Raw genomic sequence first — 27820 nt, 5'->3', positions numbered from 1 at the left:
CCTTGATTCCAAATCATTTCTTCCTCTCCTGCTGTGTGTCCCAATCCTGGGGGAGAATGATTTCAAGTGGCTGTAGCCTGCAGTGGCTTGAAGTTGGGCTTCAGTTCCCCAGCCAGAGATTGAGGTCAGATCACAGTGGTGAGAGCACCAAATCCTAGCCACTAGACCAGTGGTCAGTGACAAGGGCCTTGGCCCTTCAGCTTTGCAGAAAAGAATTCCCACAAGGCTGGAAAGCAGCGAAGCAAGTAAAGTATTTATTTGGAGGAAAAGAGTACAGTATGTGTGAATAGATACATGGGCAGACTCAGAGGGAGAGTCCCTTAGTCGCAACCTTGTGGTAGTTTGAATTATTTTTATGGGGTGTTTCTTCTGGTTTTCCTTTGGCCAATCATTTTGATTTGCCTGGTTCACAGTCCATATTTCACATATCTCAGGATCCTTCCATGTTTGCGCACGCATCTCTTGGTCAAGATGGACTCCACCGCAAAGGCCTATGGGTAGGCCATCCCTTAGCATTACTCCCCATGATCTCCAAGGAGCCGTTCTGTGCATATGTGGTCAGACAGGTCCCCTAAAGATGAGTGATATGTGGTCTGGGCAGGGCCCGGCCTCCTCTCTTAACTGTCCTGTTACTTTCTTCTTGGAATTTCAGTCCACATGGAATGAATTTCCTATCACTTTACTCTGAGGGGCCCATCTACCTCCTGCCTCAGGAAGAATCTCTTGGGTTTCTCTGAATCCCCCAGGCCTCAGGGCTGAGGGTACAGAGGATGGCGTGTCAGGAAGTGGTGGGGGATGTGACAGCATCTCTGCTTAGTCCACTTCTCCTTTCGACACATGCCCTTCTTGCCCTGCCCCAGACGGAAATGCTCACTCACTACCCCAAACCAGACCTAAAGGGGAACCACATTTGGCCTGTGAAACTCTCTGTCCTGGACCGGCACCAGAACACTCATTTCCTTCTTTGTAAAAATACTAAGTCTAGAGATGAGCCAAGCTGCTCCCAGGTAAGCTGAAAAGCCATCATTTTACTTATGTGAATCAGAGAGGGCAGGTGCCCTGCCTAGGATCACACAGCAAGTTATAGGGATCCAGGCCTATGATCCAGGGCTTCTGCTTTCCAGCCCATGGTGCCTTTCTTCACAATCTTCCCACAGACCAAGAGACCATTCTAGAAGGGGCTTTTTGTTTTTCTTTTTTTAGCCATGTGACGTGTAGGATCTGTTTCCCAGCCAGGGGTGGCACCCATGTCCCCTGCAGTGGAATTGCAGAGTCTTAACCACTGGGCCGCCAGGGAAGTCCCCTAGAAGGGGCTTTTTCAACTCCTCATTTTACCAATGAAGAAGGTGAGGCCCAGCGGGGACAGGAGGGAGCTCTGGTAAATAGTGGCTCAGGATCAGGGCTAGTAGAGACACCAGGCCCAGCTTCCAAAGCTTCTGCCCAGACCCCTGCTAGGAAAGAATCCAGCTTAAGCTTGTCTCTTTTTATCACTATCTGGTCTGATCCTCTGGAAAGTCCTTTCTGAAGTCTACCGTCTGTCCCTCCTCTTATAGCACAAACTTTCTTCTACTAGGTCTCAGGGGGTTAGCCAAAGGCTTCTGGCATCTTGGTAAAGTGGCTTAGGAATAAACGGCGCTCTTGCCAGGCAAGCCAGGATGATACTAATAGGAGATAGCTTCTTAGGCTTCTTGACAGAGACCTTGTCTCTCGGCTTATTTGCATAGGTATTTGTGTTCATTTGCACCCTCCTTGGCAAACTCAGTTTGCCTGGGGTCAGGCTGGCCAGCATCCAGGTGTGACCCCCTTACATATACGTAGTTCCTGAGAGAAGGGGGAAAACCCAGAGAAACTGGCCATAAAGGAGAATTGGCCTCAACTAATCCCCTGAACCAAGCTGGGGGACATCTGCACCATGATGTCTGCCTGGCAGTGGGCAAGGGAGATGAGCAAGGACCCCCAGAGGCTAGTGTGCCCTCCCCCGCCTACCTCCCCCCACATCCAGAGCCCTGCGTCCTCCACACATGTGGATTCAGGAGCCGCAGAAGGTGGGGCGCAGGGGGACACGAGTAGGAGGAGGAAGAATATGGGGAGATTCTAGTCCCTCCCACTTAGAGATGCAGTTGCCATGGTGACTGAGGACCAGTGAGGCGGGATGGGGTTGGGGATGGGGGGCGGGGGTGTGGCAGGGACGGAGGCACTGAGAGACAGGAAGCCTGGCATTCCAGAGGGAGGGAAACGCAGCAGCATATCCAAGCTCCAGGTAAGGGAGCCGGAGCGCTGACGGTTCAGAACGGAGGGGGCGGTCCATTGTCTGGCGCTTGCTCTGCCCCGAGGAGGGGGCAGACAGAGGGGGTCAGGCCATTGTGTTCAATACTCAGCTCAGTCTTCCAGCACTAGTCGGACAGGAGGAGGAAGCCTAGGAGGCACTGGGTAAGGGGTTAAAGGGGACTGGGTTGGGCGGACAGAAAGAAGGCTGGAGACTATGGGGATGAGAAGAGGTGGGGGGGCGCTGGGGGAGTAGAGGCTTGGGGATATATCCTTAGTGCCTTACACACATTAGGCACTTTAATTATAAGTTGATTTGATTTGCTTGTGATTGCAAAAAAGAGGATAATGAGGGACTGGGTAGATAGGGCTAAGAAGGGGACCCAGGAAGCTGATGTTCCCTAGGACTGTGCTCTTCTGGGGCTTCCCTGAAGCTGAGGGGAGAGGTGGTAGGAAGAATTAGACCAGCTGGGTCGCTGGCACAGCCAGCAGTGGCTTCTCTCCTGGCTCCAGGACCCCTTCCTTGGTGAGGTATTCAGGCTCCATCAGAGTGCAGAAGGGACAGAAATCCTGGGGTGAGCATGGGGTAGGTATGGGAAGCAACTTCTCCCCACCTCCATCCCCACATCTAGATTTCCATCCTGGGCTGAAAGCTGGCCAGAAAGGGGTTATTATATTCGATGTGGTCTAGGGGCCATGGGGGAGGAGTCCCCACTGGGAGGTCAGGGTTGAACTCAGCATTGCTGTCATGGGGGTCCCCAGGTTGGGCCCCAGGGCTGGGAGAGAAAGGAGTTGGGGAGCCCCACAGTGCAGCTGTGGAATGGCATAGCCCCTACAACCTGGTCCTGAACCACTGACCCCTTCCTACCGCCACCCCACCTGAACTGCTGCCCTACTTCAACCTCAGCCAAGACACTTCCTCTCCCTGGCCTTGGTTTCCTCATTTGTACAGTGAGGGGGTGGGACCCTGTCAGTTCTGAGCATCCTCGATGTTGTGAGAGGTCCTGCTACATTTTTCGCCAGGCCCAGTGCAAAATGAAAGTTTGGGCCCCTCATTCAAAATCTAGACTTTCAAACATTGACTATTTACCAAAATATCTTTCCAAGGTGGAAGGCCAGAGAAGTTTTCAGGCGATTCCACAGAAAACTCTGTTTCCAAAGACTTTATCTCCTTTCTCCTTTTCTTCCCCCACTCCCAAACTCCTTCCCTGCATTTCTGAAATCACCTATCTCATATATAACCTCTGCAGTTTACAACCTGAAAATCTTATGGATTACCAGATCAACTTCACTATGATTTCATGAACACATATGTGAAATTATAAAAAAATTGCAAATGCTTAGATTTAAAGTTTCTTTTATGACAGTGCTATGTTTAAGTGGGATTAGACAATAGTAAATATTTTTTTAGTTAAAAAAAAAAATCAAGGTTTATAAGACAGCAGCACTTGGGTGTTAGACTGAGCGTGGGGCCCTGTGTGACTGCCCAGGTTATGTGCCCAGGGAGCCAGCCCTGACTGTGGGCTGGCTTTGTGTGTGGCAGCAAGAGAGAGGGCAGTGTGGCTTGAAGTCTGACTCCTGAGACTCTGGTACAAGATGGGCAGTGATGGGGGCAAGGTGACCCTCCTCCCCACCAGGCTCCTCAGGGAACTAGCCCGGGAGGCCCTTGTGGAGGCAGGAGGTAGGACTTGTAGGCTTCTGTTTCCTCTTGAGTCAGGATTCACCCCAGAGATACTGTTTCTTAGCCCAGGGGGCCTGGAACTTGCGTTCTCCATCCAAGTTGCTCAGAGTTGAGTTCCCTGGACCCGGGCAGGAGTAGGACACCTGAGAGACACTGTAGCCAAGGGATTCACTCTGGAACGAGGCAGATCTGAGTTTACCTTTACTTCTGGCTACTCTTTTCCTCACTCCCCTTATCTTTAAAATGTGGGGACTTCCTTGGTGACTAGGTGGTTAAGACTCCATTCTTCCAATACAGGTGGTGAGGGTTCTATCCTTGGTCAGGGAACTAAGATCCCACATGCTGCATGACAAGACCAAAAAAAAAAAAAAAGGAGATTACTGTAGTATCTAGAAGCTAAAATTGTTGGGTAGATCAAAGCCTTTATCGATAAGGCAAACTTCATACTTATGGTTGGGATAAAGAAGGTTTCAAAAAAAATAAAGGTGATTACTGTCATACCTAGAAGCTAAAATTGTTGGGTAGGTCAAAGCCTGATAAGGCAAACTTCATACTTATGGTTGCGATAAAGAAGACTTGTTGTCAGAAGGAAGAACTAGGCTCAGGGCATTGAGTCTAAGACTTCCAGAGAGAGAGGAACACAGCAGGGGCTGGGAGCCTGGGGCTGGAACCTCCTCCCTCATCGCCCGCTCCCCACCATCAGAATTCTTCCCAGACAAGCCAGTCCATTCAAGCAGAGAGACCTGAAGCAAGGTAGGCTCCCACTCTAAATTGAGGGTTAGGGGACATGAAATGTGGGGTCCAGGTGGGAATGATCCTTGATTCTGAGAGTCTAGAAAATTTTCTCCAGGTGACTGGGCTCATGGCTTCTCCCAGGGGCCAGGCAATGAGACTCCATGAGAGTCTGGGGGAGTCTGAAGTAAGTCTTCTTTTTTTGGCTGTGCTGGGTCTTAGTTGCAGCATGTGGGATCTAGTTCCCTAACTAGGGGGTCAAATCTGGGTCCCCAAGTTGAGACTGCAGAGTCCTAGCCACTAGATCAGCAGGAAAGTCCCTTAAGCTAGTCTTACCAGAAACAGTTGTGAGGGGAGGCTTGGCTGAGACCAGCTCTCAGAGAAATTGAGGGAAAATGAGAGCAGAGGGAAAGGGAAGAAGGCTGAGCTGACTCTGACAAGGAATTCTTCTAAGGAGGAGCCTAAGCGGTCCCACCTTCTGTACACTTTGCTGTGGCAGGGAGTGGGGTGGGTGGATGTTACACAGCAGGGAAGACCTCCTGACCATGAGGAACATGCATTTAAGGAGGTGGTCTAGTTATTAGAGTCGGATTAGCCCTGGGACGTCTGTGCTCTGCAACCAGCAGTCAGCTGGGACTGAGTGAGCAGGAAACTACCCACTTTCTAGGTCATGAAGCCTTTGGTGCTAGATGCCTCATTAACCCTGCATTATGAGATCCCCAGAGCCCTAAGGGAGGGAAGAGCAGCCACCATCGGCCCTTTGGGTGCCTCAGAAGTATGAGCGCAGATGGGAAATTTTCTGGGTCTGCCACTGGCCTGATGCTGCCCTAAGAGTGCTGGAGATAAGACTACAGAAGGAATTTTCTCAGCAAAGCCTTGGATAAGAGCCTAATGCAATTGTTTTATTACAATTTTTTTTTAAACCACTTAAAAAATATGTATTTATTTACTTGGGTCTGAGCTGTCCTGCAGGCTCAGTTACCCCGAGGCGTGTGAGACCTTAGTTCCCTGACCCGGGATCGAAACTCTGTCCCTTGCATTGCAGGGTGGATTCTTAGCTACTAGACCATGAGGCAAGCCCCTAAATCATTTTTTTAAATGGAAGTATATTTAATCGACAGTGTTGTGTTAGTTTCAAATGTACAGCAAAATGTGGACTTCCCTGGTGGTCTAGTGGTTAAGACTCCATGCTTCCAATGCAGGGTGTGGGGGTTTGATTCTTGGTTGGGGAAGGTCCCACATTGCTGAGTAGTGTGGCCAAAAAAAAAAAAAAGAAGAAAAGAGTGTACAACAAAGTGACTCAGTTTTACATACACACACGTATATATAGATATGAAAAGTCAAAGTGTTAGACGCTCAGTGGTGTTTGACTCTTTGTGACTCCATGGACTGCAGCCCACCAGGTTCTTCTGTCCATGGAATTCTCCAGGCAAGAATACTGGATTGGGTTGTTGTTGTTTAATTGCTAAGTTGTGTCCGACTCTTTGCGACCCCGTGGACTCGTAGCCCACCAGACTCCTCTATCCATGGTATTTCCCAGGCAAGAATATTGGAGTGGGTTGCTATTTCCTTCTCCAAGGGATCTTTCTGACCCAGAGATTGAGCCCAGGTCTCCTGCATTGCAGGCAGATTATATATAAACATATTCTTTTTCAGATTGTTTTCCATTATAGGTTATTACAAGATATTAAATTTTTTAAAAAAGATATTAAATATAGGTCCCTGTACTATACCGGAGAAGGCAATGGCACCCCACTCCAGTACTCTTGCCTGGAAAATCCCATGGACGGAGGAGCCTGGTAGGCTGCAGTCCATGGGGTTGCTAAGAGTCGGACATGACTGAGAGACTTCACTTTCACTTTTCACTTTCATGCATTGGAGAAGGAAATGGCAACCCACTCTAGTGTACTTGCCTGGAGAATCCCAGGGACGGGGGAGCCTGGTGGGCTGCCGTCTATGGGGTCGAACAGAGTCAGATACTACTGAAGCGACTTAGCAGCAGCAACAAGCTGTACTATACAGTAGATCCTTGTTGTCCATGATTGTATTGTTTTTAAAGACTATGGCTCAGTTGGACATAGGAGGTCTGAAAGGTTATTCCACTTCAGGGACTTCCCTGTTGGTAGGACTGGAGAGACCCCACCTTGTGGGTAAGTGAAAAGAGGAATACGAAAGACGGTGTCATGTTTCCTATCTCGGAAATCTTGAGCAAGAGGTAAAATCCCTGCTAGGCTTGTTAGACTGGCTGTGACAAGATAGAGGGGCAGGGGAATAGCTGAAATGACCTAGAAACTTTCTAGCCTTTTAAACTTTCTCGATAGACAGGCGAGAGGAGGGCCAAAGAGAGAGGTGTGTCTCCTTTTATTCCCCTCCCAATCAACCAACTTCCGCCCAAGCCAGGGATCTGTCACAACTCGAGAGGTGGAAATTCTGGTTTCCCTTGCCCAGAGCTCCCAGTGTGGGCTTTGCCACTATGGGTACCTGGAGGGCCGCACTCCTGGCCCCACCAGGCTGAGCCTCCCGTCCCCCACCTCTGGGGCCTGGGATCCCTCCCTTCTTCTTTCTCTTGGATGGCACCCCCCGCCCAAGAGTCTGGATACCTAGGTTCTATGCCGTGACTGGCTCAACGGTAAGTGAGATGTGATGGCTGACTGGAGGGGTTGGCAGTACAAGGGGAGGATTATGCAGAGACCCAGGGAGACAGATAGCAGCAGCACCAAGACCAGAGGGGGGGGGGGCAGCTGCAGAGGCTGGGAGATGACCAGCCGCTCCCTGCCCCGGGCCACTGTCCGTGTGATGCTAGTAGCCAGCCTGGAGGGCTGGTCTCCCATCTCCTCTCTGCAAGAAGAGGCCTGTAGGCCTCAGAGTCAGAGAACGGAGCAGACCGATTCAGACCTGGTCTTCTTGTTTGGGTCATCAGAGGGTAGGGCTAAGCACAAGACCCAGAGTATCAAGAGATCTGAAAGTGCCAGGAGAATCAAGTCTGAAGAATCTATACTGCGAGTGCAGGAATGTGCTCCCCAGAAAGTCCCGGGGCCAGGACCAGGCAGTGGTTTGGGATCTGGGCTATGGGAGAAGGAAAGGCAAAGAGTAGATGACAAGAAGGACTTCCTTGAGAGTAAGGTGAGGAAAGGCAGAGCTGGGCTATTGGTGCAAAGAGATCATAAGGGATGGGGAACAGCTGGGTTTCAACCCCGAGGGGAGAGTGGGGCAGAACGAGGCCTGTGAGAATGATGGAAGTGAGACTCTCTGAGGGCACGCTGGAGAGGAAACGGGCCCGTCTCCCTCGCATCCCCCCCTGCCATACACACTTCTGCTGCCTGGGGCACTCTGATTGGTTCCCAGGGGGGATGTGGTAAGGCCTGCTCACCCAGAGAGTACCCGTGCCTGTTTCCCCAGAGACCCAGTGACAGCCCCTGGCTGAGCATGGCCCTTCCAGCCCTGGGCCTGGACTCCTGGAGCCTCCTGGGCCTTTTGCTCTTCCAGCTGCTCCTGCTGCTCCTGCCACCGCCGACAACTGCGGGGGGTGAAGGGCAGGGACCCACACCCAGGGTCAAATACTATGCAGGTAAGGGTCTGATGATCAGGAAGTAGGGGGTGGCAGCCCCGGGCTGGAGGCGGGTGGAGGAAGGAAAGAGAGAATGGAAGGAGAGTGGTAGGAAATTGGACTTGGAGAAACCACGATAGATAAGTCATGGAGAGGCAGAGGGCGTCAGAGAGAGAGAGAGACAGCCAGAAATAGAAATTCAGGCCGAGAAAGGAGTGAATGATGAAACTCACTTGGGGGAGAGACTGAGGAAAGGGAGGTGAGGGGAGCAGGGGGCCAGGGGTGTTGTGCCTTCTGGCTCTCCAGAGCTGATGATTTCTCTTTTCCTCCTTCAGTGTCACTGTTATCAAACTGGGCACTTCAAACCTATAACTGCTTTCATGCCCTCAAATGCCCCAGGGACATTTGAGGCATAAGGGAATCCGTGGACCTGGTGATCCAGGACACACAAGTGCACAGATTATGCTGGACCATGCTGTGTCCAATACTGCGGACACCAGGAATCTATACTGCGAGTGCAGGAATGTGCTCCCCAGGAATCTAAGAACCCAGAGTAGCCTGGCTGGGATATGGGCCCTGGGACCCTGTAGGCACAGCTTCACTGGTGTCTTACTGAGGCTGTGGGGACTGCTGGCCCTCCATCTCCAGGGAAAAGACTCAGGATAGGACATGGGCCCTGTCAGAGTTGTAGGGGCAGGGTCTCCTGGGCATGGCTGAGTCTTTAGCATCTTTCTGGGGCAATGTGGTAAAGGAAATGCATGTTGCCCGTTGATGGAAGGACCTCCCCTGTGTTAGGTGCTGGGCTTATAGCGTAAACCCTGCCCCCGAGGTGCTGATGGTCTCCAGGGGCAGGCAGGTGGGCCGTCACATAACCATACTTGAGGGTGATCAGTTCAGTGACAGAGGGGTTTATACAGCTCTGGGGAGGCCAGCATCTCTGGCACCTTGCCACATGTTTCCCCAACTCCTCTTTGCAGGTGGTACTAAGATTCTCTGAGCCTCCAGAGCTAACAGTTAGCTGATCAGTCCGCTAATGCGAAAAGTGCAAATGTGCTCATGAGAGAGAGAGAGTTTGAGAAGCTCATCTCTCCGCGCTGATGTGCCAGGGGTCCGATGTACCAGGGGACCGGGCACACACGCCCACCTCCGCCACATCACAGTGGTGGGGAGACCTCAGGGAATCTCCCACAGCCAGCCAAAATCCCCAGGCGCCTGCAGGAAACTCAGGAGAAAAACATTTTCTTTCTGTTCCACCTATGGCAGTGGTTCTTATAGTGGAAATTTCCTATAGAGCAGGGAAGGAAAGTGGGGTTGGTGAGTGGGACCTCTACAACCCACAGTCACTCTGACACATAGTCCTATCTACCTCTAGCCTTCTTGTTTGTGGCTGCCAACACCTTCCTGTCACTGCCAACACCTTCCTGTCTGTCTATCTGCTTTCTGCCCTCCCTGCCTGTGAGGATTGACGTGTCCTCCCTGCCGCAGCCCCCTAGGCCTGGAAGAACATCCCTTGTGCCTCACTTTATTTCCTGTCCCTTTGTCTGTCTCTTGAGTGTGGGCCACCTTCTGTCTGTCCCAGTCTGTTATTACCCTGTCTCTGGTTGTCTTTCCTCTCCACTACGAGCTCAGCGCCCAATGCTCCTAGGCTGTCAGCAGGGTGGGGCAAAGCAGGGATCTGCTGCTGAAGAGTGGGTCCGGCTGCGAAGGTGGGGGGAGCACACTCTGCCAACCCTTTGCTTCCCCTTCTTTTCTCTCAGAAATCAGCTGCTTGCCCACTGCCTTCTCATCACTCACCCCTTCTCACCACCTCTCAACAGGGGATGGACGCAGAGCTCTTAGCTTCTTCCACCAAAAGGGCCTCCAGGACTTTGACACTCTGCTCCTGAGTGATGATGGAGGCACTCTCTATGTGGGGACTCGAGAGGCCATTCTGGCCTTGAATATCGAGGATCCTGGGGTGCCAAGGCTGAAGAACATGGTGAGAGCCAGGGAAAGGGTGCGGGCTGGAAGTGAGGAGGGGGCCGACAGCTGCCCTGTGCCCGGGCTGCCTATGAGTGAATAACCACCCAATTTGCTGTTATCTATAATCAGCAATGATCAGCAGTTCTTGGTATAGACATATATATGTATGATTTTTATGACAGACAAGAAACACGATAGTGGCCTCACACTTCATTGGTACCATCAATACTGGTTGAATAATACTAATTGCTAAAATGGCTGATATGGAAATCAACAAAGTGAAAGTGAAAGTTGCTCAGTCATGTCTGACTCTTTGCAACCCCTTGGATAGTCCATGGAATTCTCCAGGCAAGAATACTGGAGTGGGTAGCCATTCCCTTCTCCAGGGGATCTTCCCAACCCAGGGATTGAACCCAGGTCTCTCGCATTGCAGGCAGATTCTTTACCAGCTGAGCCACCAGGGAAGCCCAAGAATATTGGAGTGGGTAGCCTATCCCTTCTCCAGGGTCTCCTTCCCGACCCAGGAATCGAACCAGGATCTCCTGCATTAGCAGGCAGATTTTTTTTTACCAGCTGAGCTACCAGTGAAGCCCCAATACTAATTGCTAAAAGACTGATATGGAAATTGATATATGAGAGAAACATTGACTCAAATTGTATCAGTAATGTGATATCCACCCACTGGAAGAAATCACTGAAGCTTCTGTGTTAAATTATAGTCACCCTACTCACAGGAATGTGAGGGAGAAGGGGAGAAGGAAGGAAAAAAGGGAGGGAGCGAGCAAGCAATTACTGAGCATCTCAACACAGTTTGTGTTGCTCAGTGTGTGGTCTGTGGGCCACCTGCACATATGGGATGTGGATTAAAAATACAGTTTCTCTGAGGTGTGAGGAACTGAACATTTTTAACAATTTCCCCAGGAAATGTGTTTTTTGTTTCCAGCTGCTGCTTTGTATACCATGCATGGCATTAGGTGCTTTACATACAGAAATCTGTGCCATTGACCAAGATCACTCAACCAGTAAGTGGCTGAGTCTAGGTGCAAGCTCAGGTCTGATTCCATTGACCATGTTCTAACATGGAGCTGTGTCCTCATGAATATCAGTATCATTAGAGTAATAGCCAGGGTCACAAAGTGAGGTTCTTACAGCCGACCAGCATGTAACTAACCATTATGCCTGCTGGTGATTTCACACCAGAGCCAAGGAGGGGGTGGTACGTCAGAGCCAGAGCTCAAGATCTCATTCCCTTCCTCTCCCCTTTCCCAATGCCCTACTTCAGATACCCTGGCCAGCCACTGACAGAAAAAAGAGTGAATGTGCCTTTAAGAGGAAGAGCAATGAGGTAAGTAGGGGTGGAGATATTGGGGCTCTGGGAGAGAACCCTGGTGTCCCCAGCCCATCACTAGATGACCTTAGGTGCGGCAGGCAGCAGAGGACATTTGTTTGAGTGATCGTGTTCTATAGGTTCATGATCACGTGGCCTGCTGTTCCATAAAGACCTATGGGGACTGCCTCAGCATTGCCCAGCCCTTCTCCCTACTGGCGAGTGAGGGAGCAGTCCTCCAGGGGCCGGGAGTCTGGGGCAAGTGTCCTGGAGGCCTGAAATGTCTATCTCCCCCAGTCACAGTGTTTCAACTTTATTCGTGTCCTGGTATCCTTCAACGCCACCCACCTCTACGCCTGTGGCACGTTCGCCTTCAGCCCTGCTTGTACCTTCATTGTGAGTTATCTGGCGCTGGCTCTCAGGCCCCACCTCACCTCCACCCCCAGCTCATCCTCTGCAGCTCTGAAAAACTCTGATGTTGCAGCCCAGGGTCCTCGTGAGCTTCCGAGCTCCAGGTCAATTTTCCTCTGCATCCCCTCCCCTTCCTCCCTCATGCCCCTCCTTTCCCAGATGTGAGACTCTGGCGTTCTGGCCCCCCCAGCCACTTCCCCCCCTCTAGGAACTCCAAGATTCCAAACTGTTGCCCATCTCGGAGGACGGGGTTGTGGAGGGGAAAGGCCAAAGCCCCTTCGACCCCACCCATAAGCACACGGCTGTCATGGCAGGTGAGTATCAGGTTCCCTGGTCCATCCCAACAACTGCTTTCTCCGGTCACTCTGTGACACAGGGAATCTGACAGTTTCCTGAAAGGCAAGAGGACAAAGGGAGGGGAAGCCAGGAGCCTCAGAGCATAAAATCAGAGGGAGAATCAGGTACCCCAACCAGTTGAAGCTGCCACAAAGGAGGTGGGGCAAGATGGATGTGGAGCGATGCACAGAGGTAGGAGGGTCCTGGAAGGGTCTCAGACAGGGAAGAGGCCTGAGAGTCACCATTTGTTCAACAAGCAGGCTCTGTAGGAACACCCCCTCTGGTGTGCCAGGCATTGTGCTGGGAAACGTCGGGATTGCAAAGAGGAAATCATGGTGCTGTGCCCTCCTGGACACAAACCATCACAGACTCCCCCCACCCCCCGGCTTCCTGAAGGCGGTGGCCTTTGACTGAATGGGACCTTGAAAGACAGGTAGATGGGCAGGGGAAGTGTTCCAGGAAGAAAAGGGTAGGCCCTCATGTGTAGATAGAAAACACAGCCATCCTGGGGAAACAATGAGTGATTCTAACTGGCCAGTGGTTCAGCTGGGTATGGGAGGCAGGAGCCAGAAAAGGCTGGAAAAGTGCCAAAACACTGGAGGCCACAAAGTCGGCCAGTCCCTGTGGGAGAAGGACCTCAGAACAGTGCTCAGGCTGGGCTGCGAGCTGGGCTTTGGGCCTCCACGGGAAGGTGCAGAACAAGTGAAGAAGGCCAGAGACTGACGTGAATGCTGGACCCAGTCAGAGGCAGATCTGAGAAGGGCAGGGGCGCCCTCCAACTGACAAGGTCCCCCCTCCTCTCCTCACATTAGATGGGATGCTCTATTCCGGCACCATGAACAACTTCCTGGGCAGTGAGCCCATCCTGCTGCGCACTCTGGGACCCCAGCCTGTCCTCAAGACGGACAGTTTCCTCTGCTGGCTGCAATGTAAGGACCTCAGCCCCACCCAGCACAGGTCTGGCCCCCATCCCCAAGTCCCGGACACCTGGCACTCTGAACTGCTGTTAATTCACTCAGCTCTCATGGGTTGAGGCATACTATATGCAAGGTCGTACTGTTAGGTACTGGTGGTACTGCAGGGAAGAAGATAGGGCTCCTGTCCCGGGAAGGTTGCATCTTTTTGAAAAAATTGTTAAATTTTTTTTTTAAATTTTGGTTGTGCTGGGTCTTTGTAGTTGCGAAGGCTTTTCTCTGGTTGTGGCGAGCGAGGGGCTACTCTCTAGCTGCATGCAGTGCAGGGGCTTCTCATTGTGGTGGCTTCTCTTGTCAGGAAGCACAGGCTCTAGAGCAGGCAGGCTTCAGTAGCTGCAGCACATGGGCTCGCAGTGGTTGTGGATCTCTCTGGCTCTGGGGCACAGGTTCAATAGTTGAAGCCCACAGGCTTAGAGGCTGCACGTGGGATCTTCCCTGACAAGGGATCAAATGCTTGTCTCCTGCATTGGCAGGCAGATCCTCTACCACTGAGCCACCAGGGAAACCCGTGAAGCTTTCATCTTATGTAAATAATTAAAGTACCTCCCCCTACCCCATGGCCACGCCTCGACCAGCTGTGGATCTGGGGCATAGTACCTCCTGATCTTCACGAGTCAAGGGTTTTCACAAAGGGGAAACCGGGGCACCTAAATGCTCCGTCTCTTAGCCTATCTGCCCTTCCCCTGCAGCGGACGCCTCCTTCGTTGCAGCCATCCCTTCCACCCAGGTCGTCTACTTCTTCTTCGAGGAGACAGCCAGCGAGTTTGAGTTCTTCGAGAAGCTTCACATTTCCCGGGTGGCCAGAGTCTGCAAGGTCTACAGCCTGGTGGGAGGCGGGGCTGGCCGTGGAGAAGCCAGTGGGGGAGATGGCAGAGGCGGGGCTGGGCGCTTAGGGTCCAATGCGGGTGAGGCGGGGGTAAGAGGGCATGGTCACGCGTGGGCAGTCGGGGCACCCTCTGATTCAGACTGCGCCCCTAGAATGATGTGGGTGGCGAGAAGTTGCTGCAGAAGAAGTGGACCACCTTCCTAAAGGCCCAGCTGCTTTGCACCCAGCCGGAACAACTTCCCTTCAACGTCATCCGTCACGCTGTCCTGCTGGCAGACAATTCCTCCACCGATCCCCGTGTCTACGCAGTCTTTACCTCTCAGTGGTGAGCAGCTAGGCGAGAACGTGGGGGTTGGAAGTGGGATTTGGGGTCAGCCCCCGTCTCGCCCTGGCCCACCAGGGAGGGTAGGAACTGATGTGTGCGAAGCACAAACTCCACACTTCACATATGAAGACATTTGATCATCACCATCTCCCAGGTATTTGACTCACACCCTTAATGTAGGGCTTAATGTAGATAGAGAAAATAATGCTCAGGAAGGTTCTTATTAGTTTATGTTCTGCCTGGTTCCAAAAAGGATAGGAGGCAGCTTACAAAAGGCAAACATTAAAATAAAATAAACCTATGAGGAAATGGAAATAAAAGGAGAATAAGAGAACCCAGGGATCAAGTCAGCAGGTTACAGATGTTTATCACTTATACAGTTGGGGATGTTGGGACACATGTAGCTGTGAACTTCCTAGTGGTTGTAGCACAGAGTGAAACACCATCAACAACATAAGATAAAAATAAAGTCATTGCTTGGAGACTGAGACTTATTTGCTGTGGTCTGGTCATCTGCTGACAATGTGTCAGGTACCAAAGATATCTTTTGTAAGCAGGGTCTGGTATCTGTGGCTTACAGAACTGAGAATATGGTTTATGCCACAGTCAGGTTAAAAGGAAACAATAGAGATAGAGCTTTTGTCTCCACAGACCAGGGCGGAAGGAATAAAAATAGTCTTGTAGTTGGGTTTTGTTTGGTTATCTGAGGACCAAGAATACACCGAACCCCCAGGGAGGAGAGCTTTATCTGGAACCTGTCCGGGAGCTGGCTACATTGCTTCTCCCATGGAGGTTCAGTCTGGGCAGGCCAGGCGGGAGACGCCCCAGGGCCTGAGCCCAAATTAATTCTCATTAAGGATAACCACACCTCAGATCCTAAAATGAGATAAAGTCTGGGACTCTCTTACCGCCTCAGCTGGGGACTGACCCAGCCCTTCATAGTCCTGCCCTTCTGGGGTTTTTCACCAAAAGTGGGCCAAGGTGGGAGGGGGAGCTTCCTGGTATAGCAGAGGAGGTTGCAGACAATGTCCTCTCTGGCTGTCTCCAGGCAGGTTGGTGGGACCAGGACCTCTGCTGTCTGTGCATTCTCACTCAAGGACATCGAGAAAGTCTTTGAGGGGAAGTATAAGGAATTGGACAAAGAGACTTCACGCTGGACTACTTATGAATATCCTGATATCAGTCCACGGCCAGGCAGTGTGAGTATTATCCATGCCACTGAGCAAAGCCCGCCTCCCCCAGACATATAATATGCGTGTCAAAGCACCTATCACAGCATGATAGTGCCCCATAAATGCTAGTGCTCCCCACACCCCAACGTCCTGTCTGCTCAGATACTCACCCATTCCAGCTGCCCACATTCCACATCCATGGTGTCCAACCCCATCCTAAACACAGAATAGCACCCCTACAGCCCAGCTAAGTGTGTGCCATATATTTGGGTATATCACTGAAAAAAACAAGAGAGCACAGGTTGTGCCAAGGACTTTCTTGGGCCTCTTCATCTGCATTTCTTATTTAACTTCCGCTTTTGTATTGGAGTTGTATATGTACAACATTTGAAGACTCATAGATTTACATGGTTGGTTACAAACAACAGCCCAGTTTCCTCTCCTCAGCACTTTTCCCTCTCTAGAGACAGTCACCTTCAACTCTTTTAGCTGATTCTTTTGATTTTATCTCCAAATCTCAAAATATGTTTATTGCTCTTCCTTGATGCTTCCATTTCAGGCAGCATCTATTGAATTCCCATTGTGGATGGTGAAGATTTAACCGTGTCGCCCCATCCCCATCCCCACTCAGTGATGAGCTGAAGCTGACTTGCAGCAACTAGCAAGAAGCCTTTGTGCATCTCTTTCCAAATCCAAGTTCAGTGACATTACATTGGTAGCTTGAAATTAACCATGGTGGGAATAATACATTATGGAAATCAGCAAACACTTTAAATCATCACCCCAGAGCAGCCTTACCAGCACACCGCTGTACCCACCTCTTATCTCCCAGCATTGGATTATAATCAGTTTGGTCAGGCCAGTATTTATATTATGATTCATTACTCACAACTGAGCCATGTAGAAGGCCATGATTATTTTTCCTTTTTGCATAATTTAAAAAGTTTTCCCTGGGGTTAGTAATTATCTTAATTTTTTTTTTTTTTGGCTTTGTTTTCTAAGCTCTTATCTTTAATTCAACCCCAAACTCTACCTCAATTATCTGAATCTCTTTTGAAAACAGACCCGTTTGGTAGTCTAAGAATTTTGTTTTCCTGGAAATCCTTTCTATCTGCTGTAGTCTTGACTTCTTCTTTGTCTCATGTACTTCCGGAGCACAGCTGACACCCTGGAAGCTCCCTTCCTCATCATTCTGGACATCCCCTTTACCTCTTTCTTGTGATAATCTGGTGTTTCTTGCATCCCACAAATTCCTATTTTTTCTTTCTTTCACTGTCTTATTTTAGTGGAGGATGGGTGAGTGGGTGCTAAGTTGCTTCAGTTGTGTCCGACTCTGTGCAACCTTATGGGCTATAGCCTGCTAGGCTCCTCTGTCCATGGGATTCTCCAGGCAAGAATACTGAGTGGGTTGCCATGTCTTCCTCCAGGGAATCTTCCCAACCCAGGGATCAAATCCGTGTCTGTTATGTCTCCTACATTGGCAGGTGGGTTCTTTACCACTAGAGCCACCAGGATGGCCACTGTAAATTCCTGGAAAGGAATACACAGCAGGTAAATTTTTTTGAGACCCTGAGCTGGCTTCGGCAGCACACATACTAAATTTTTTTGAGACCCTGAATGTCTGAAAATGTCTTCATTCTACATTCACCTTTGATAGTTTGCCTAGTTGTATCTATTTTGATTCTAGGAAAAAATAATCTTCCTTTCAGACTTGGAAGGTATCCTCTATTATATTCTAGTTTACATTGCTACTGTTTGAGAAGTCTGAAGCTATTCTGATCCCCAAAGCTTTGAATATCATCTGTTTTTCTCTCTGGAATCTTGTAGTACCTTTTTTGTGTTGCTGGTTATTTTGAAATTTCATGATATTGTGCCTTGATGGGATTTTGTTCATTTATTGTCTGGGCGTTTACTTTGCCCCTTATACTTGGAAATTTAGTTCTTTCAGTTCTAAGAAGTTTTCTTGAACTGTTACCTTTTCACTTAACACATATTTTTTAAGGCCACCTGTCACTGTTGTAGGCAATGAAGATATAGTAGTGAAGAAAAGAAAAATCTCTTTCTTCATGGAGACGATATTCTACTGTTAGAATGTTTTCTCACTTCTTTCTGAACCCCCTGGATTGGTTGGTCCTGTAACGTTTTAAATCCTTTTTAGGAATTTTCCCAAGTCTTTGGTTTTGTTCTACTTTCTAAGAGAGTATCTCAATTTTATCTTCTGATCCTTCTGTCAGATTTTTAACTTCTGCTAACATATTTAATTTCCTAGATTTTTTGAGCTTTGTATATGTTTTGTAAATATGTTCTATTATAGAGAATTTTAAACATATAAAAAGTGGACAGAATAGTATAATGGACCTCTATACACCCATCAGCCAGCGCAACTCCTCGCCAAGCAGACCGCTTCATCTCTACCCCACTCACTTCCCCTCTTATTTTTTGAAGCAAATTCTGGGCATCATTTCATCTGTGTTAGTTTCCTGTGACTGCCATAACAGATCACCACAAACTTGGTGTAAAACCACAGAAATTTGTTCTTCCACAATTCTGGACACCAGGGCTTTGAAATCAAAGTTGCAGTCGAGGTTGGGTCCTCCTGGAGGCCCTGGGAGAGAATCCGCTCTAAGCCTCACCCCTGCCTTGGCTGCGGGCAGTCTTTGGTGGCCTCTGGCTTGTAGGAGCCTCACTCCAGTCTCTGCCCCTGTTGTCACGTTGCCTTCTCTCTGTGTGACTCCTCCTGTTCTCTCCTGAGTACACGTGTCATTGGATTTAGAGCCCAGTGTGATCCAGAATGAGTCGTCTTGAGATTTTTAATTGTATCTACAAATACCCTTTCTCCAAATAAAGTCACACTCACAGGTTTTCAATGGGCATACCTTCAGGGTTACCCATTACCTCATCCATAATGATTTTCGTATGTATCACCAAATATAAGGGCTTTGAAAAAAATAACGTATAGTTCCACTATTATACCAAAAAAATAATGCATGCGTGCATGTTTAGTTACTCAGATGTGTCTGACTTTTTGTGACCCCATGGACTGTTGCCCGCTAGGCTCCTCTGTCCATGGGATTTTCCAGGCAAGAATGCTGGAGTGGGTTTCCACTCCCTTCTCCAGGGATCGAACCCAGGTTTCCTGCCTTGCAGGTGGATTCTTTACCATCTGAGCCACCAGGAAAGCCCCCCACCCCACCCAAATTAATAATAGTTTCTTAATCTAATATGCAAAAGTATTCAAATTTCTAATAGTTTCATAGATATCATAAGGGTTTGTTTTTTTTTAATATAGTTTGTTTTTGAAATAAAAATCCAAACAAGATCTGTAAATTTGGATTGGTTGTTCTTTTCAGTCTCTTTTAGTCTTTATGTTCCCTTTCCAAATTCTTTCTCTCTCTTAACAATTTATTTGTTATATAGAATTTCCCACAGTCTGGATCTTGATGATTTTGCATTGCTGTGGTGGAGTTTAAGTAGTTTCTATAAATTGGTTGGTGTTTGGATCTAGAAACTTCATCATAAAAAGTTGCTCTTAAAGTTTGACCTTGGGGCGCAAAATAAAAACTTGTATTAGTTTGGTCTTCTTTCAGGACATTTATAATCTCTGGCTGCATTCTTTGGGATAAGAACTTCTCTTTTGAAGCATTATGTATGTTCTTGTTTCATGGGTATGCTATCTTCATACTTCTCTCTCTTAAGGTAGGAATGATACTTTTCTGTAAAGTTTTCTTTTCTCTGAATCATTTGTTTCCTCTTAAGGTTTATTCATTTTTTTCCATGTCTCCGTTTTTTATGTCTTTCATGTCTATGATTTCACTCACATATTTTGTCATCCTTTGCTATCTACTCAGAGTTAAGAGGGAGGGGGCCTTGAAGGTGTGGAAACTCTGCACCCTGGGTATGACTTGGCAACTTGAACTCCATGGTAACTCCACTGAGAATGGTCTGGCTAGGCTGCTTTACTGGAGACCTTCAATATCAGTATCTTTAAGTCTTTCCTTTTGGGCCTTTAGTGAGTTTTCCTGGAGCAGATTCTTCTAGTCTTCTCTTGGAGTGAGGCGGTCTGGCTCCTGGGATCTGGGAGTCATGGGGAAGAAAGGCTGGGGGTGGGGGAAAAGTCTCAGCAGGTACTGTGTCTACCTGCATTTAATCCCCTGCCTTCATCATGGTATGTCACCCTTCTGCTGTCCTCCAACCAGAGTCCCTCTGCCTTATCCTCTCTAGAGAATAAACCTCCAGTCCTGGGCCAGGGTGTGGAAGGGACAGTCACTCAGCTGCATGGAGCTGGGAAGAAATCTGCCTGCTTCTTAAATAGATTTTCAAATGTAGCCTTCTTTTGCCCCGTTTCCAGAGGGGACTGAGGCCACTACTTTATGAACTTCAGAAATTCTGCCTTATAAATCAGAATTTAAGCCTGAGCTGGCTTAGAAAGATTCTTTTTTCCTGCTAAGTCTTTTCCCTTTTGTTCATTTGCTTTCCAGCTTCCCAAATGTGGCTGCTTTTGCCTCCTCTCATGTTCTCATATGTCTTTTTAAAAAAAATCCCTTTGGGAGGAAGTGAGACTAGGTACATGTGCTCATTCTGGCATCTAAATGAGATACAGATGCTATTACGTCACTTTCCAGATAGGAAGTTGCGGCTCGTAGAGGTAGGGTAACTTGTCTGAGTACACAGCATGTAGGTGACACAGTTGTGGCTGGTGTTAAGACAGTGCTGTTGAAAATGGAGGACAAGAATCGTGACCAAAGATTAGGACACAGGTGTCCCAGAGCCACAATATGCTGTTGTTGGCAAGGCCTTTCAAGAACAGCCGGTCCAACCCCCTCATTTTATGGGTAAGAAAAAGAAGGCCCAGAATGGAGAAGGGACTCTCCCCGAGTCGTGCATCCAACTCATGCCAACCCATGATGCAAAATATTCCCTGCTACACCACCCCTTTTTGTGGCAGACTGCATTCCGTTATTGACTCTGTGAACATTTATTGGGCCCCAACTGAGTACTAGGTCCTATGCTAAGCCTGGGCCTACAGACATGAGTTCAGGGTGGTTCTTGCCTGCAGGGGATCCTCACCCTACTTTCTGCTGGTGGCCAGGCATCCTTGGTGACGGGGATGATGGATAGAAATAATGACAGCTAATGCTTATCAAGGACCTACTTCATGCCAAGTACTGTTCTAATTACTTTTCATGCAATTCGTTTGCATCCTCATAGCAAGTCTGTGATGTGTTGGTAATAGGCCCATTTCACTGTTAAGGAACCTCGGACATGCTGAATTCAGATGCTGGGTTTTAAAGCTAGGCAGTTCCAGAGTCCAGCTTTAATCACAATCCTGAAATGAGGACTGCCAAGAGGGAGGGAGGCAAAGGAGATTAGCCAAGGGGGAGGGAGGGAGAGCAGAGGTGAGTTGAAGGGAAGGAGAAAGCTGACCTGATCTGCCTCCTTCCCCCTTCAGTGCTCCAAGGGCCCCTCCTCTGATAAAGCCTTGACCTTCATGAAGGACCATTTCCTGATGGATGAGCCAGTGGTGGGGACACCCCTGCTGGTGAAGGCTGGTGTAGAGTACACTTGGCTTGCGGTGGAGACAGCCCAGGGCATCGACGGGCAGAGCCATCTGGTCATGTACCTGGGCACCAGTGAGTAGAGGGCTCCAGGCCACCCCTCAAGGGACTGGAGCCAGGGTTGCAACTCAGGTTGAGGAGGGAGACCTTGAGTTCATTCACTCATGCATTCATTCAACAAATGTTTTCTTCTTTTTTTAATTGGATGATAATTGCTTTATAATATTGTGATAGTTTCTTCCGTACAACAGTGTGAATCAGCTATACATATACATATAACCCCTCCCTCTTGGACTCCCCACCATCCCACCCCTCTAGGTTATCATGAAGTAGCAAATGTTTATCTGAGCACCTACGCTGTGCCTGGCACCCAGCTAGGCTCTGAAAATATAGTAGGGGGACCAAAGAGCCCCATCCCTAACTTTTCTGAACTTTCAGTCTGGTGGGGTAGAGAAGCACAAAGGGTTTTGGTGACCTTAGCAAGAGCTGTTTATCTTATTTATTTATCTTATGGGGGAAACCATGCTAGAAAGGTGAAGAGTTAGGAAGGATAGAGGAGGAGTGTATAGACTTGGGGAGGGAGAAGATGGGCAGGAAGTAGAAGGAGCTCTTAGGTGAAGGCTTTTGTGTTTTCTATGAAATAGGAGAACACAAGGTCATGAGCAGTGGGGACCAAGGGATGGAAAAGGCAGATTTCAGAAGATGGAAAGAAGGAGAGACGGTCTGTGGGGGCATGGGGAAGACTGCAAAACATGTGTTTTGAGGGCCTGGCTAAGGTGGATGACCTTGAGCTTTAGTAGAAGAAACCCATCAGGTTCGTTCTTTCTTTTAGGACATCAGCTGTGCCTATATTGAGTACACAGTCGCGAACAACACAGACAAAAAGCTAGCTCCTTTCGGAGTGCATGGAGACAGACAATAAACATACTGAAGGAGACGATTACTTGGTACATTATGAGATCAGAAAATAGAACAGTGTGGTGGGGTAGTCAGGAATGCTTGTTGGGGAGGTAGTAATTTTTGAAAGGGTGGTCGGGGTAGACCTCACTGAACTTTGAGTAGAGACACTTGACCGAAGTGAGGGAGGCTGGAGATGTGATTTTCTACAGAACTGATTAAAAGTCCACATATCCATGAAGAAAGGGGATAGTTCGGTTCCTCTAGGGCTGGAGTTTCATCAGGCAGTTTCCAAGGAAGGACTCAGAGGCAAGGGATTTCCAGCCGTTTACGAGAGCTCCGTCTCCGTGGCAACGGAAGGAAATGGTCTGACAGATCTGTGTCCAGTGCATACTTCAGAAGGAACTTTCTTTCTTTCTTTTTTTGGCTTCAAGGCGTGTGGGATCTTAGGTCCCCAACCAGGGATCAATTCAGCACCCCTTGCATGGAAGCCCAAAGACCTAACCACTGGGCCACCAGAGAAGTCCCAGAAGGAACTTTCTGACAGCTGGGGAGGCCACCTGGAGTCAAAGAGGGAGCATGAGAGGTTAGGTGATTTCAGTTCTCTCTCTCCCCACAGGCACAGGCTCCCTCCACAAGGCTGTGGTGAGTGGGAACCGCAGTGCTTACCTGGTGGAGGAGATTCAGCTGTTCCCTGACCCTGAACCTGTTCGCAACCTGCAGCTGGCCCCTACCCAGGTGGGAAACGGCCTGACCCTCAGATGGGGTCTCAGGTGGGGCAGGCCTTGGGTGCCAGGTCCGTACCAGGTGTGGCAGGGTGACTCGACAGGCTTCATCTCTTTTCCAGGGAGCAGTGTTTGCAGGCTTCTCAGGAGGCATCTGGAAGGTTCCTCGAGCCAACTGTAGTGTCTACGAGAGCTGTATGGACTGTGTCCTTGCCCGGGACCCTCACTGTGCCTGGGACCCTGAGTCTCAAACCTGCCGCCTCCTGCCCACCCCCATCCTGTGAGTGCCGGTTCCCCAGTGTGTGCTTCTGATCTCTCTCTTTCCAGGTGCTGTGAGGTTGGTGCAAAAGTAATTGCGGTTTGGGGCTGTGAATTTTATATCATTTTAACTAGACTCAAACACATCTTTATCAATCAAAATAGGAACTGTTACAATCAATACATTTTTGCCAATAAGAAATAAGTTGGTTTATTCCCGTAGCATAAAAATCTGTGCTTCAGGATTCGACGAACTCTTGGAAACCATTTTCTGCTGGATGTGGAAGCATTTTCCCTTCGAAAAGTTGCTTGAAGAAGTGGTAGTCGGTTGGCAAGAGGTCAGGTGGATATGGTGGATTTGGCAAAACTTTGTGGCCCAATTCGTTCAGCTTTTGAAGTGTTGGTTGTGTGGCATGTGTCTGAGTGTTGTTGTGGAGAACGGGGCCCTTTCTTTTGTCCAATGCTGGCTGCAGGCGTTGTGGTTTTCAGTGCATCCCGTCGATTTGCTGAGCATGCTTCTCAGATGTCCTGGTTTCGCCAGGATTCAGAAAGTTGTAGTGGATCAGACTTTTAGTGGTTGGACCAAAAAGAAGCTCAAAAGCACTTCCCAAAGCCGAATTTGCACCAAAAAAGGTCCTGACCAAACAGTGACCATGACCTCTTCTTGGTGCAGGTTTGGCTTCAGGAAGTGCTTTGGAGCTTCATCTTGGTCCGACCACCGAGCTGATAGTCACTGATTATAGTATACCATCCACTTTTCTTTTCTCATCACACATCTCAATCTGATCGAGAAACGGCTTCTTGTTGTTGCGTAAAATAAGAGAAGACAACTCTTCAAAATGATGATTTTTTTGATTTGCGGTCAGCGCGTGAGGCATTCACTTACTGAGCTTTTTCATCTTTCCAATTTGCTTCAAATGCTGAATGACCATAGAATGGTCGACATGGAGCTCTTTGGCAACTTTTTGTGTAGTTGTAAGAGGATCATCTTCAATGATCTCTCCATTGGTCATTGTCAACTTTCATGGCCGGCCACTGCACTCTCATCTTCAAGGCTCTTGTCTCCTTTACAGAACTTCTTGAACCACCACCGCACTGTACGTTTGTTAGCAATTCCTGAGCCAAATGCGTTGTTGATGTTGCGAGGTGTCTCTGCCATTTTATGACCCATTTTGAGCTCGAGTAAGAAAATTACTCAAATTTGCTTTTTGTCTAATATTATTTCCATAGTCCAAAATAAATATACAATAAACATCAAGTAATAAGTCATTAGCAAAAAACATAAAGCAAAATATATACATTAAAATGATGTATAACATAACCACCTTTATTAAGAATGTAGTCCAATACCAAATGGCAAATTTCAGCAATGCAAAAACCGTAATTACGTTTTCATCAACCTAATACTAACACATCTCCTCCAAGACTGCCCCCAGCCTCTGGGGCCTTCTCCAGGGATGGAGTTGCGCCGGCATTGTTGAGCTGTTTCAGCCCACCCTGGGCATCTCTTCCCCTGATCTCTATTCTACCTTGTCTCCCCAGCGCATCTTTCTCCCCAATGCACTTCCCTCTCTTGCTCCCTCCTCTTCCCACTCTTGCCTGTTTCAAGGGATAATTTTTGCTTTCCCTCCTCAGGAAGCACTGGAAGCAGGACATGAAGCAAGGGAACCCAGAGTGGGCATGTGCCGGTGGCCCCATGGGCAGGAGTCTGGGGCGCTGGAGCCGCCCCCAAATCAGTGAGTGTGGGGCCAGAGAAGGTGCAAAGGCTAGGGAGAACTTCCAGCGGTGGGGACACTCCTGCATCAGTTTCTCCCCTCAGCATCTGCCTGGCTTGAGAACTGAATACCCAGAGTTGGGATGGATTTGAATGTCAGCTGTAGGGTGGAGGGATAGGAATCCTAAGCTGGGACTCAGGACTGGGGTTGAAATTGGTTCTGGTGTCAGAGCTGGAGTCAGATGGCCAGGAGTCAGATGGACTGATGGAGTCAGTTAGTTTGGGGCCCAGACTGAAGACAGGAAAGGGATCAGAGTTGAGGTTAGGGCTTGAAATAGAAGTTGGAGACGGGAATGGGGCCCCAAATGTCGGGGCCTGCATTCTCCCCTTAACCCTTGGCCCCTTTCCTTCCCCTACAGTTAAAGAAGTCCTGGCTGTCCCCAACTCCTTCCTGGAGCTCCCCTGTCCCCAGAGCTCGGCTCTGGCCTCTTACCACTGGAGTCACGGGCTAGAAGCCATCCCAGAGGCCTCTTCCACAGTCTACAATGGCTCCCTCTTGCTGCTTCTGCGAGATGGGGCGGGGGGTCTCTATCAGTGCTGGGCCACCGAGAATGACTTCTCCCACCCTGTGGTCTCCTACTGGGTGCACAGCCAGGACCAGCCCCTGGCCCTGGATCCCAAGCTGGCGGGCATTCCCCGGGAGCGCATGGAGGCCCCGCTGACCAGGGTTGGCGGTGGGGCCGCCCTGGCTGCCCCGAAGTCCTACTGGCCCCACTTCCTCACCGTCACTGTGCTCCTCGCCCTGGTGCTTTCAGGAGCCCTCATCACCTTCCTTGTATCCCCGTTGGGGGCACTCCGAGCCCGGGGCAAAATCCAAGGCTGTGGGACCCTGCCCCCCCGGGAGAAAGCCCCACTGAGCAGCGAGCGTTGCCTCCAAACCCCCAAGGAAAGCAGGACCTCTGCCAGTGATATGGACGCCGACAGCAACCTCCAGGGCACAGAGGTGGCTTAAACTCTGGGTACAGGCTGGGGCTGTTGGATAGGGCAGGGCGCCCGGCCATTGGCTGGGGGAGCCGGGAGCTGCTCCTTCCTGACTAGGGTGGGAGTAGCACCAAAGACCACTTTTCCCCCACCGGAGGACCTTCTCTGCCATTCTGTGCCACTGAGAGCACTCAGCGAGGCTGGGCACAGCGGCCTGGCTCCCCTGTGGAACTTGCTTCTACCGAGCATGTGGCCTCTCTAAGGAGGGGCTGCCCCAGACCTGGTCTAGGCCATGAAAGGAGGACCCAGAGAGGATCCTTCAGTTCTGGGCATCCTGGGACTGTCCAGAAACATACCGCTGCAGGAGACCCTAAAACAACAAGCACTTGAGCACACCACACCTGGAGACTCCACTCTGAAAGCAGCTGCCACCTTGGACACCAACACTCCCCTCTCCCAGGGCTCTCCAGGACTCTGCAGGGAGCCGCTCCCTCCAGCTCCCCTTATCAGCTCCGCTGGGAGGTCTTTCCTGAAGTCTCACCTCCTTCCATCTTGCTTCAGTTGGGGCACATTTAATCCCTTCTGGCCTGGCTCGAGCGGGAGGGGTAATCTGAGCCTTGTTCACTCCTTTTCCCTGGCTGACCCCTGAACCTCTCTTCTCTCCCCCTCCTCTGTTTTGGAATTCAAAACCTGCTTGTCACAGACAGTTTATTTTTTATTAAAAAGACAAAGCTTGTGACTGGTGCTGTTTTTTGTCAGAGCAGAGCACTCCAGCCCAGGACCGTGGGAAGTAAGGGGAGCAGGAAGTCTGAGGACATTAGTAGGTTTGTGGGGTGATGGTTCTCTCCAGCTCCAAACCACCTCTTTCTCCCTGCCAGCTCCCTCCCGGCCCCCAAGCAGCCCCACAGCCCTCCCTTCTGCTCCAGACACTGCTGGAGAGCACCTCCAACTCTGGCTCTGGGGCCAACTCACGTCTGTGTCTGCTGGCCAGGCAACACCTCATCCATCACGGATTCCGTGCCGCAGCCCCACAGCTGCTGTCCTCGGCTGTCCCACGCTGCTCGAGACTCCTACTCAGGCCCCCTTCCCCAAGGCAGCAGTTGGTTTCAACCCTTGGAGGGCTGAATTTATAGAAAGACCGTGCAGCCACCCCCATCCTGGCCACATCCTTCCTAATATCTGACAAATGCTTTGTGCACACCCCCTTATCACCCTCCCACTCTCCATCCTGTCACAACGTTTGTCCCTTTTCCATCCAAGGCTAACGGGTGCTTTGCCCCTTCCACTGGCCAGGCCAAGATGCCCTCCACTGCCTTCCCCACTTTATTGCTTCCTCAGTGTTAATCTCCCTTCTTCCTCCCACAAGTGTGCTAGGTGTTCTCTGTACCAAAGGGAAAAAAAGCAATGATTCTTCCCACAACTCCACACTTTCAGTCTACCCCCTCCACCCTCACTAACTCTGTCCTGTTAACTACTGAACACCAGGTAGGCTTCATTCTGGCTGTCCCCCCAGCAGCCCCAGCATCACCCTCACCCTCTTTAATCCCCTGCAGTCTGGCTCCCCCCGCCCCCCCACCTCTGCTTAGATGACTCTTCACGATTTTTCATAAGCCTCTCACTGGCGTTGATCTCTATGTAGTCTTCACACCTTGGCCATGATATTCTTCTCACAGCTCGCTCACTCTTTTAAAATGTGTATTGGGGTATAGTTGGTTTACAATGCTGTGTTAGTTTGTGCTGTAAGCAAAGTGAGTCAGTTATACATAAATATATATCCACACTTTTTTAGATTCCTCATAACTCTCTTCTACAATGGCTTTTTCTTTAGAAGATGTTTTAAAAATTTTCAGTTGTGGTAAAAAGAACATGGTAATATAAAATTTACCCCCTTAACCATACAGTTTTGGTTTCCCTGGTGGCTCCGTGGTAAAGAATTTGCTTACAATGCAGGGATGCGGGTTCCATCCCCTGGAGAAGGAAATGGCAACCCACTCCAGTATTCTTGCCTGGAGGATCCCATGGACAGAGGAGCCTGGCGGGCTACAATCCATGGGGTTGCAGAATCAGACATGACTTAGCAACTAAACAGCAACAAACCATACAGTTTAAGCATACAGTTCAGTGTGTGAACT

The 27820-nt window shown here is 49.5% G+C and overlaps 1 protein-coding gene across 2 annotated transcripts; it reads left to right on the top strand.

Annotated features, from left to right (window-relative positions):
* The first annotated feature begins 985 nt into the window (after nt 1-985).
* SEMA4A (semaphorin 4A) lies at nt 986-26427 on the top strand. 2 transcript variants are annotated; one of them, XM_061120572.1, is made up of 15 exons: nt 986-1007; nt 8078-8246; nt 10043-10203; nt 11470-11532; nt 11812-11910; nt 12134-12239; nt 13074-13190; nt 13925-14049; nt 14214-14386; nt 15435-15585; nt 21008-21188; nt 22630-22748; nt 22858-23015; nt 24629-24729; nt 25127-26427. In XM_061120572.1, exons 2-15 carry the CDS (start codon nt 8105-8107, stop codon nt 25717-25719), a joined length of 2289 nt encoding a protein of 762 aa, XP_060976555.1. In that variant the 5' UTR covers nt 986-1007; nt 8078-8104; the 3' UTR covers nt 25720-26427. The 2 variants fall into 2 exon arrangements, with proteins under 2 accessions (XP_060976555.1, XP_060976556.1); XM_061120573.1 differs by lacking the exon at nt 986-1007 and adding an exon at nt 7071-7307.
* The last annotated feature ends 1393 nt before the right edge of the window (nt 26428-27820 follow it).

Source organism: Dama dama, chromosome 20, assembly GCF_033118175.1.
Source record: "Dama dama isolate Ldn47 chromosome 20, ASM3311817v1, whole genome shotgun sequence".
NCBI lineage: Eukaryota > Metazoa > Chordata > Mammalia > Artiodactyla > Cervidae > Dama > Dama dama.
Note: the sequence above shows the minus strand (reverse complement) of the source record. Positions and strands in the feature narration are given on the sequence as shown.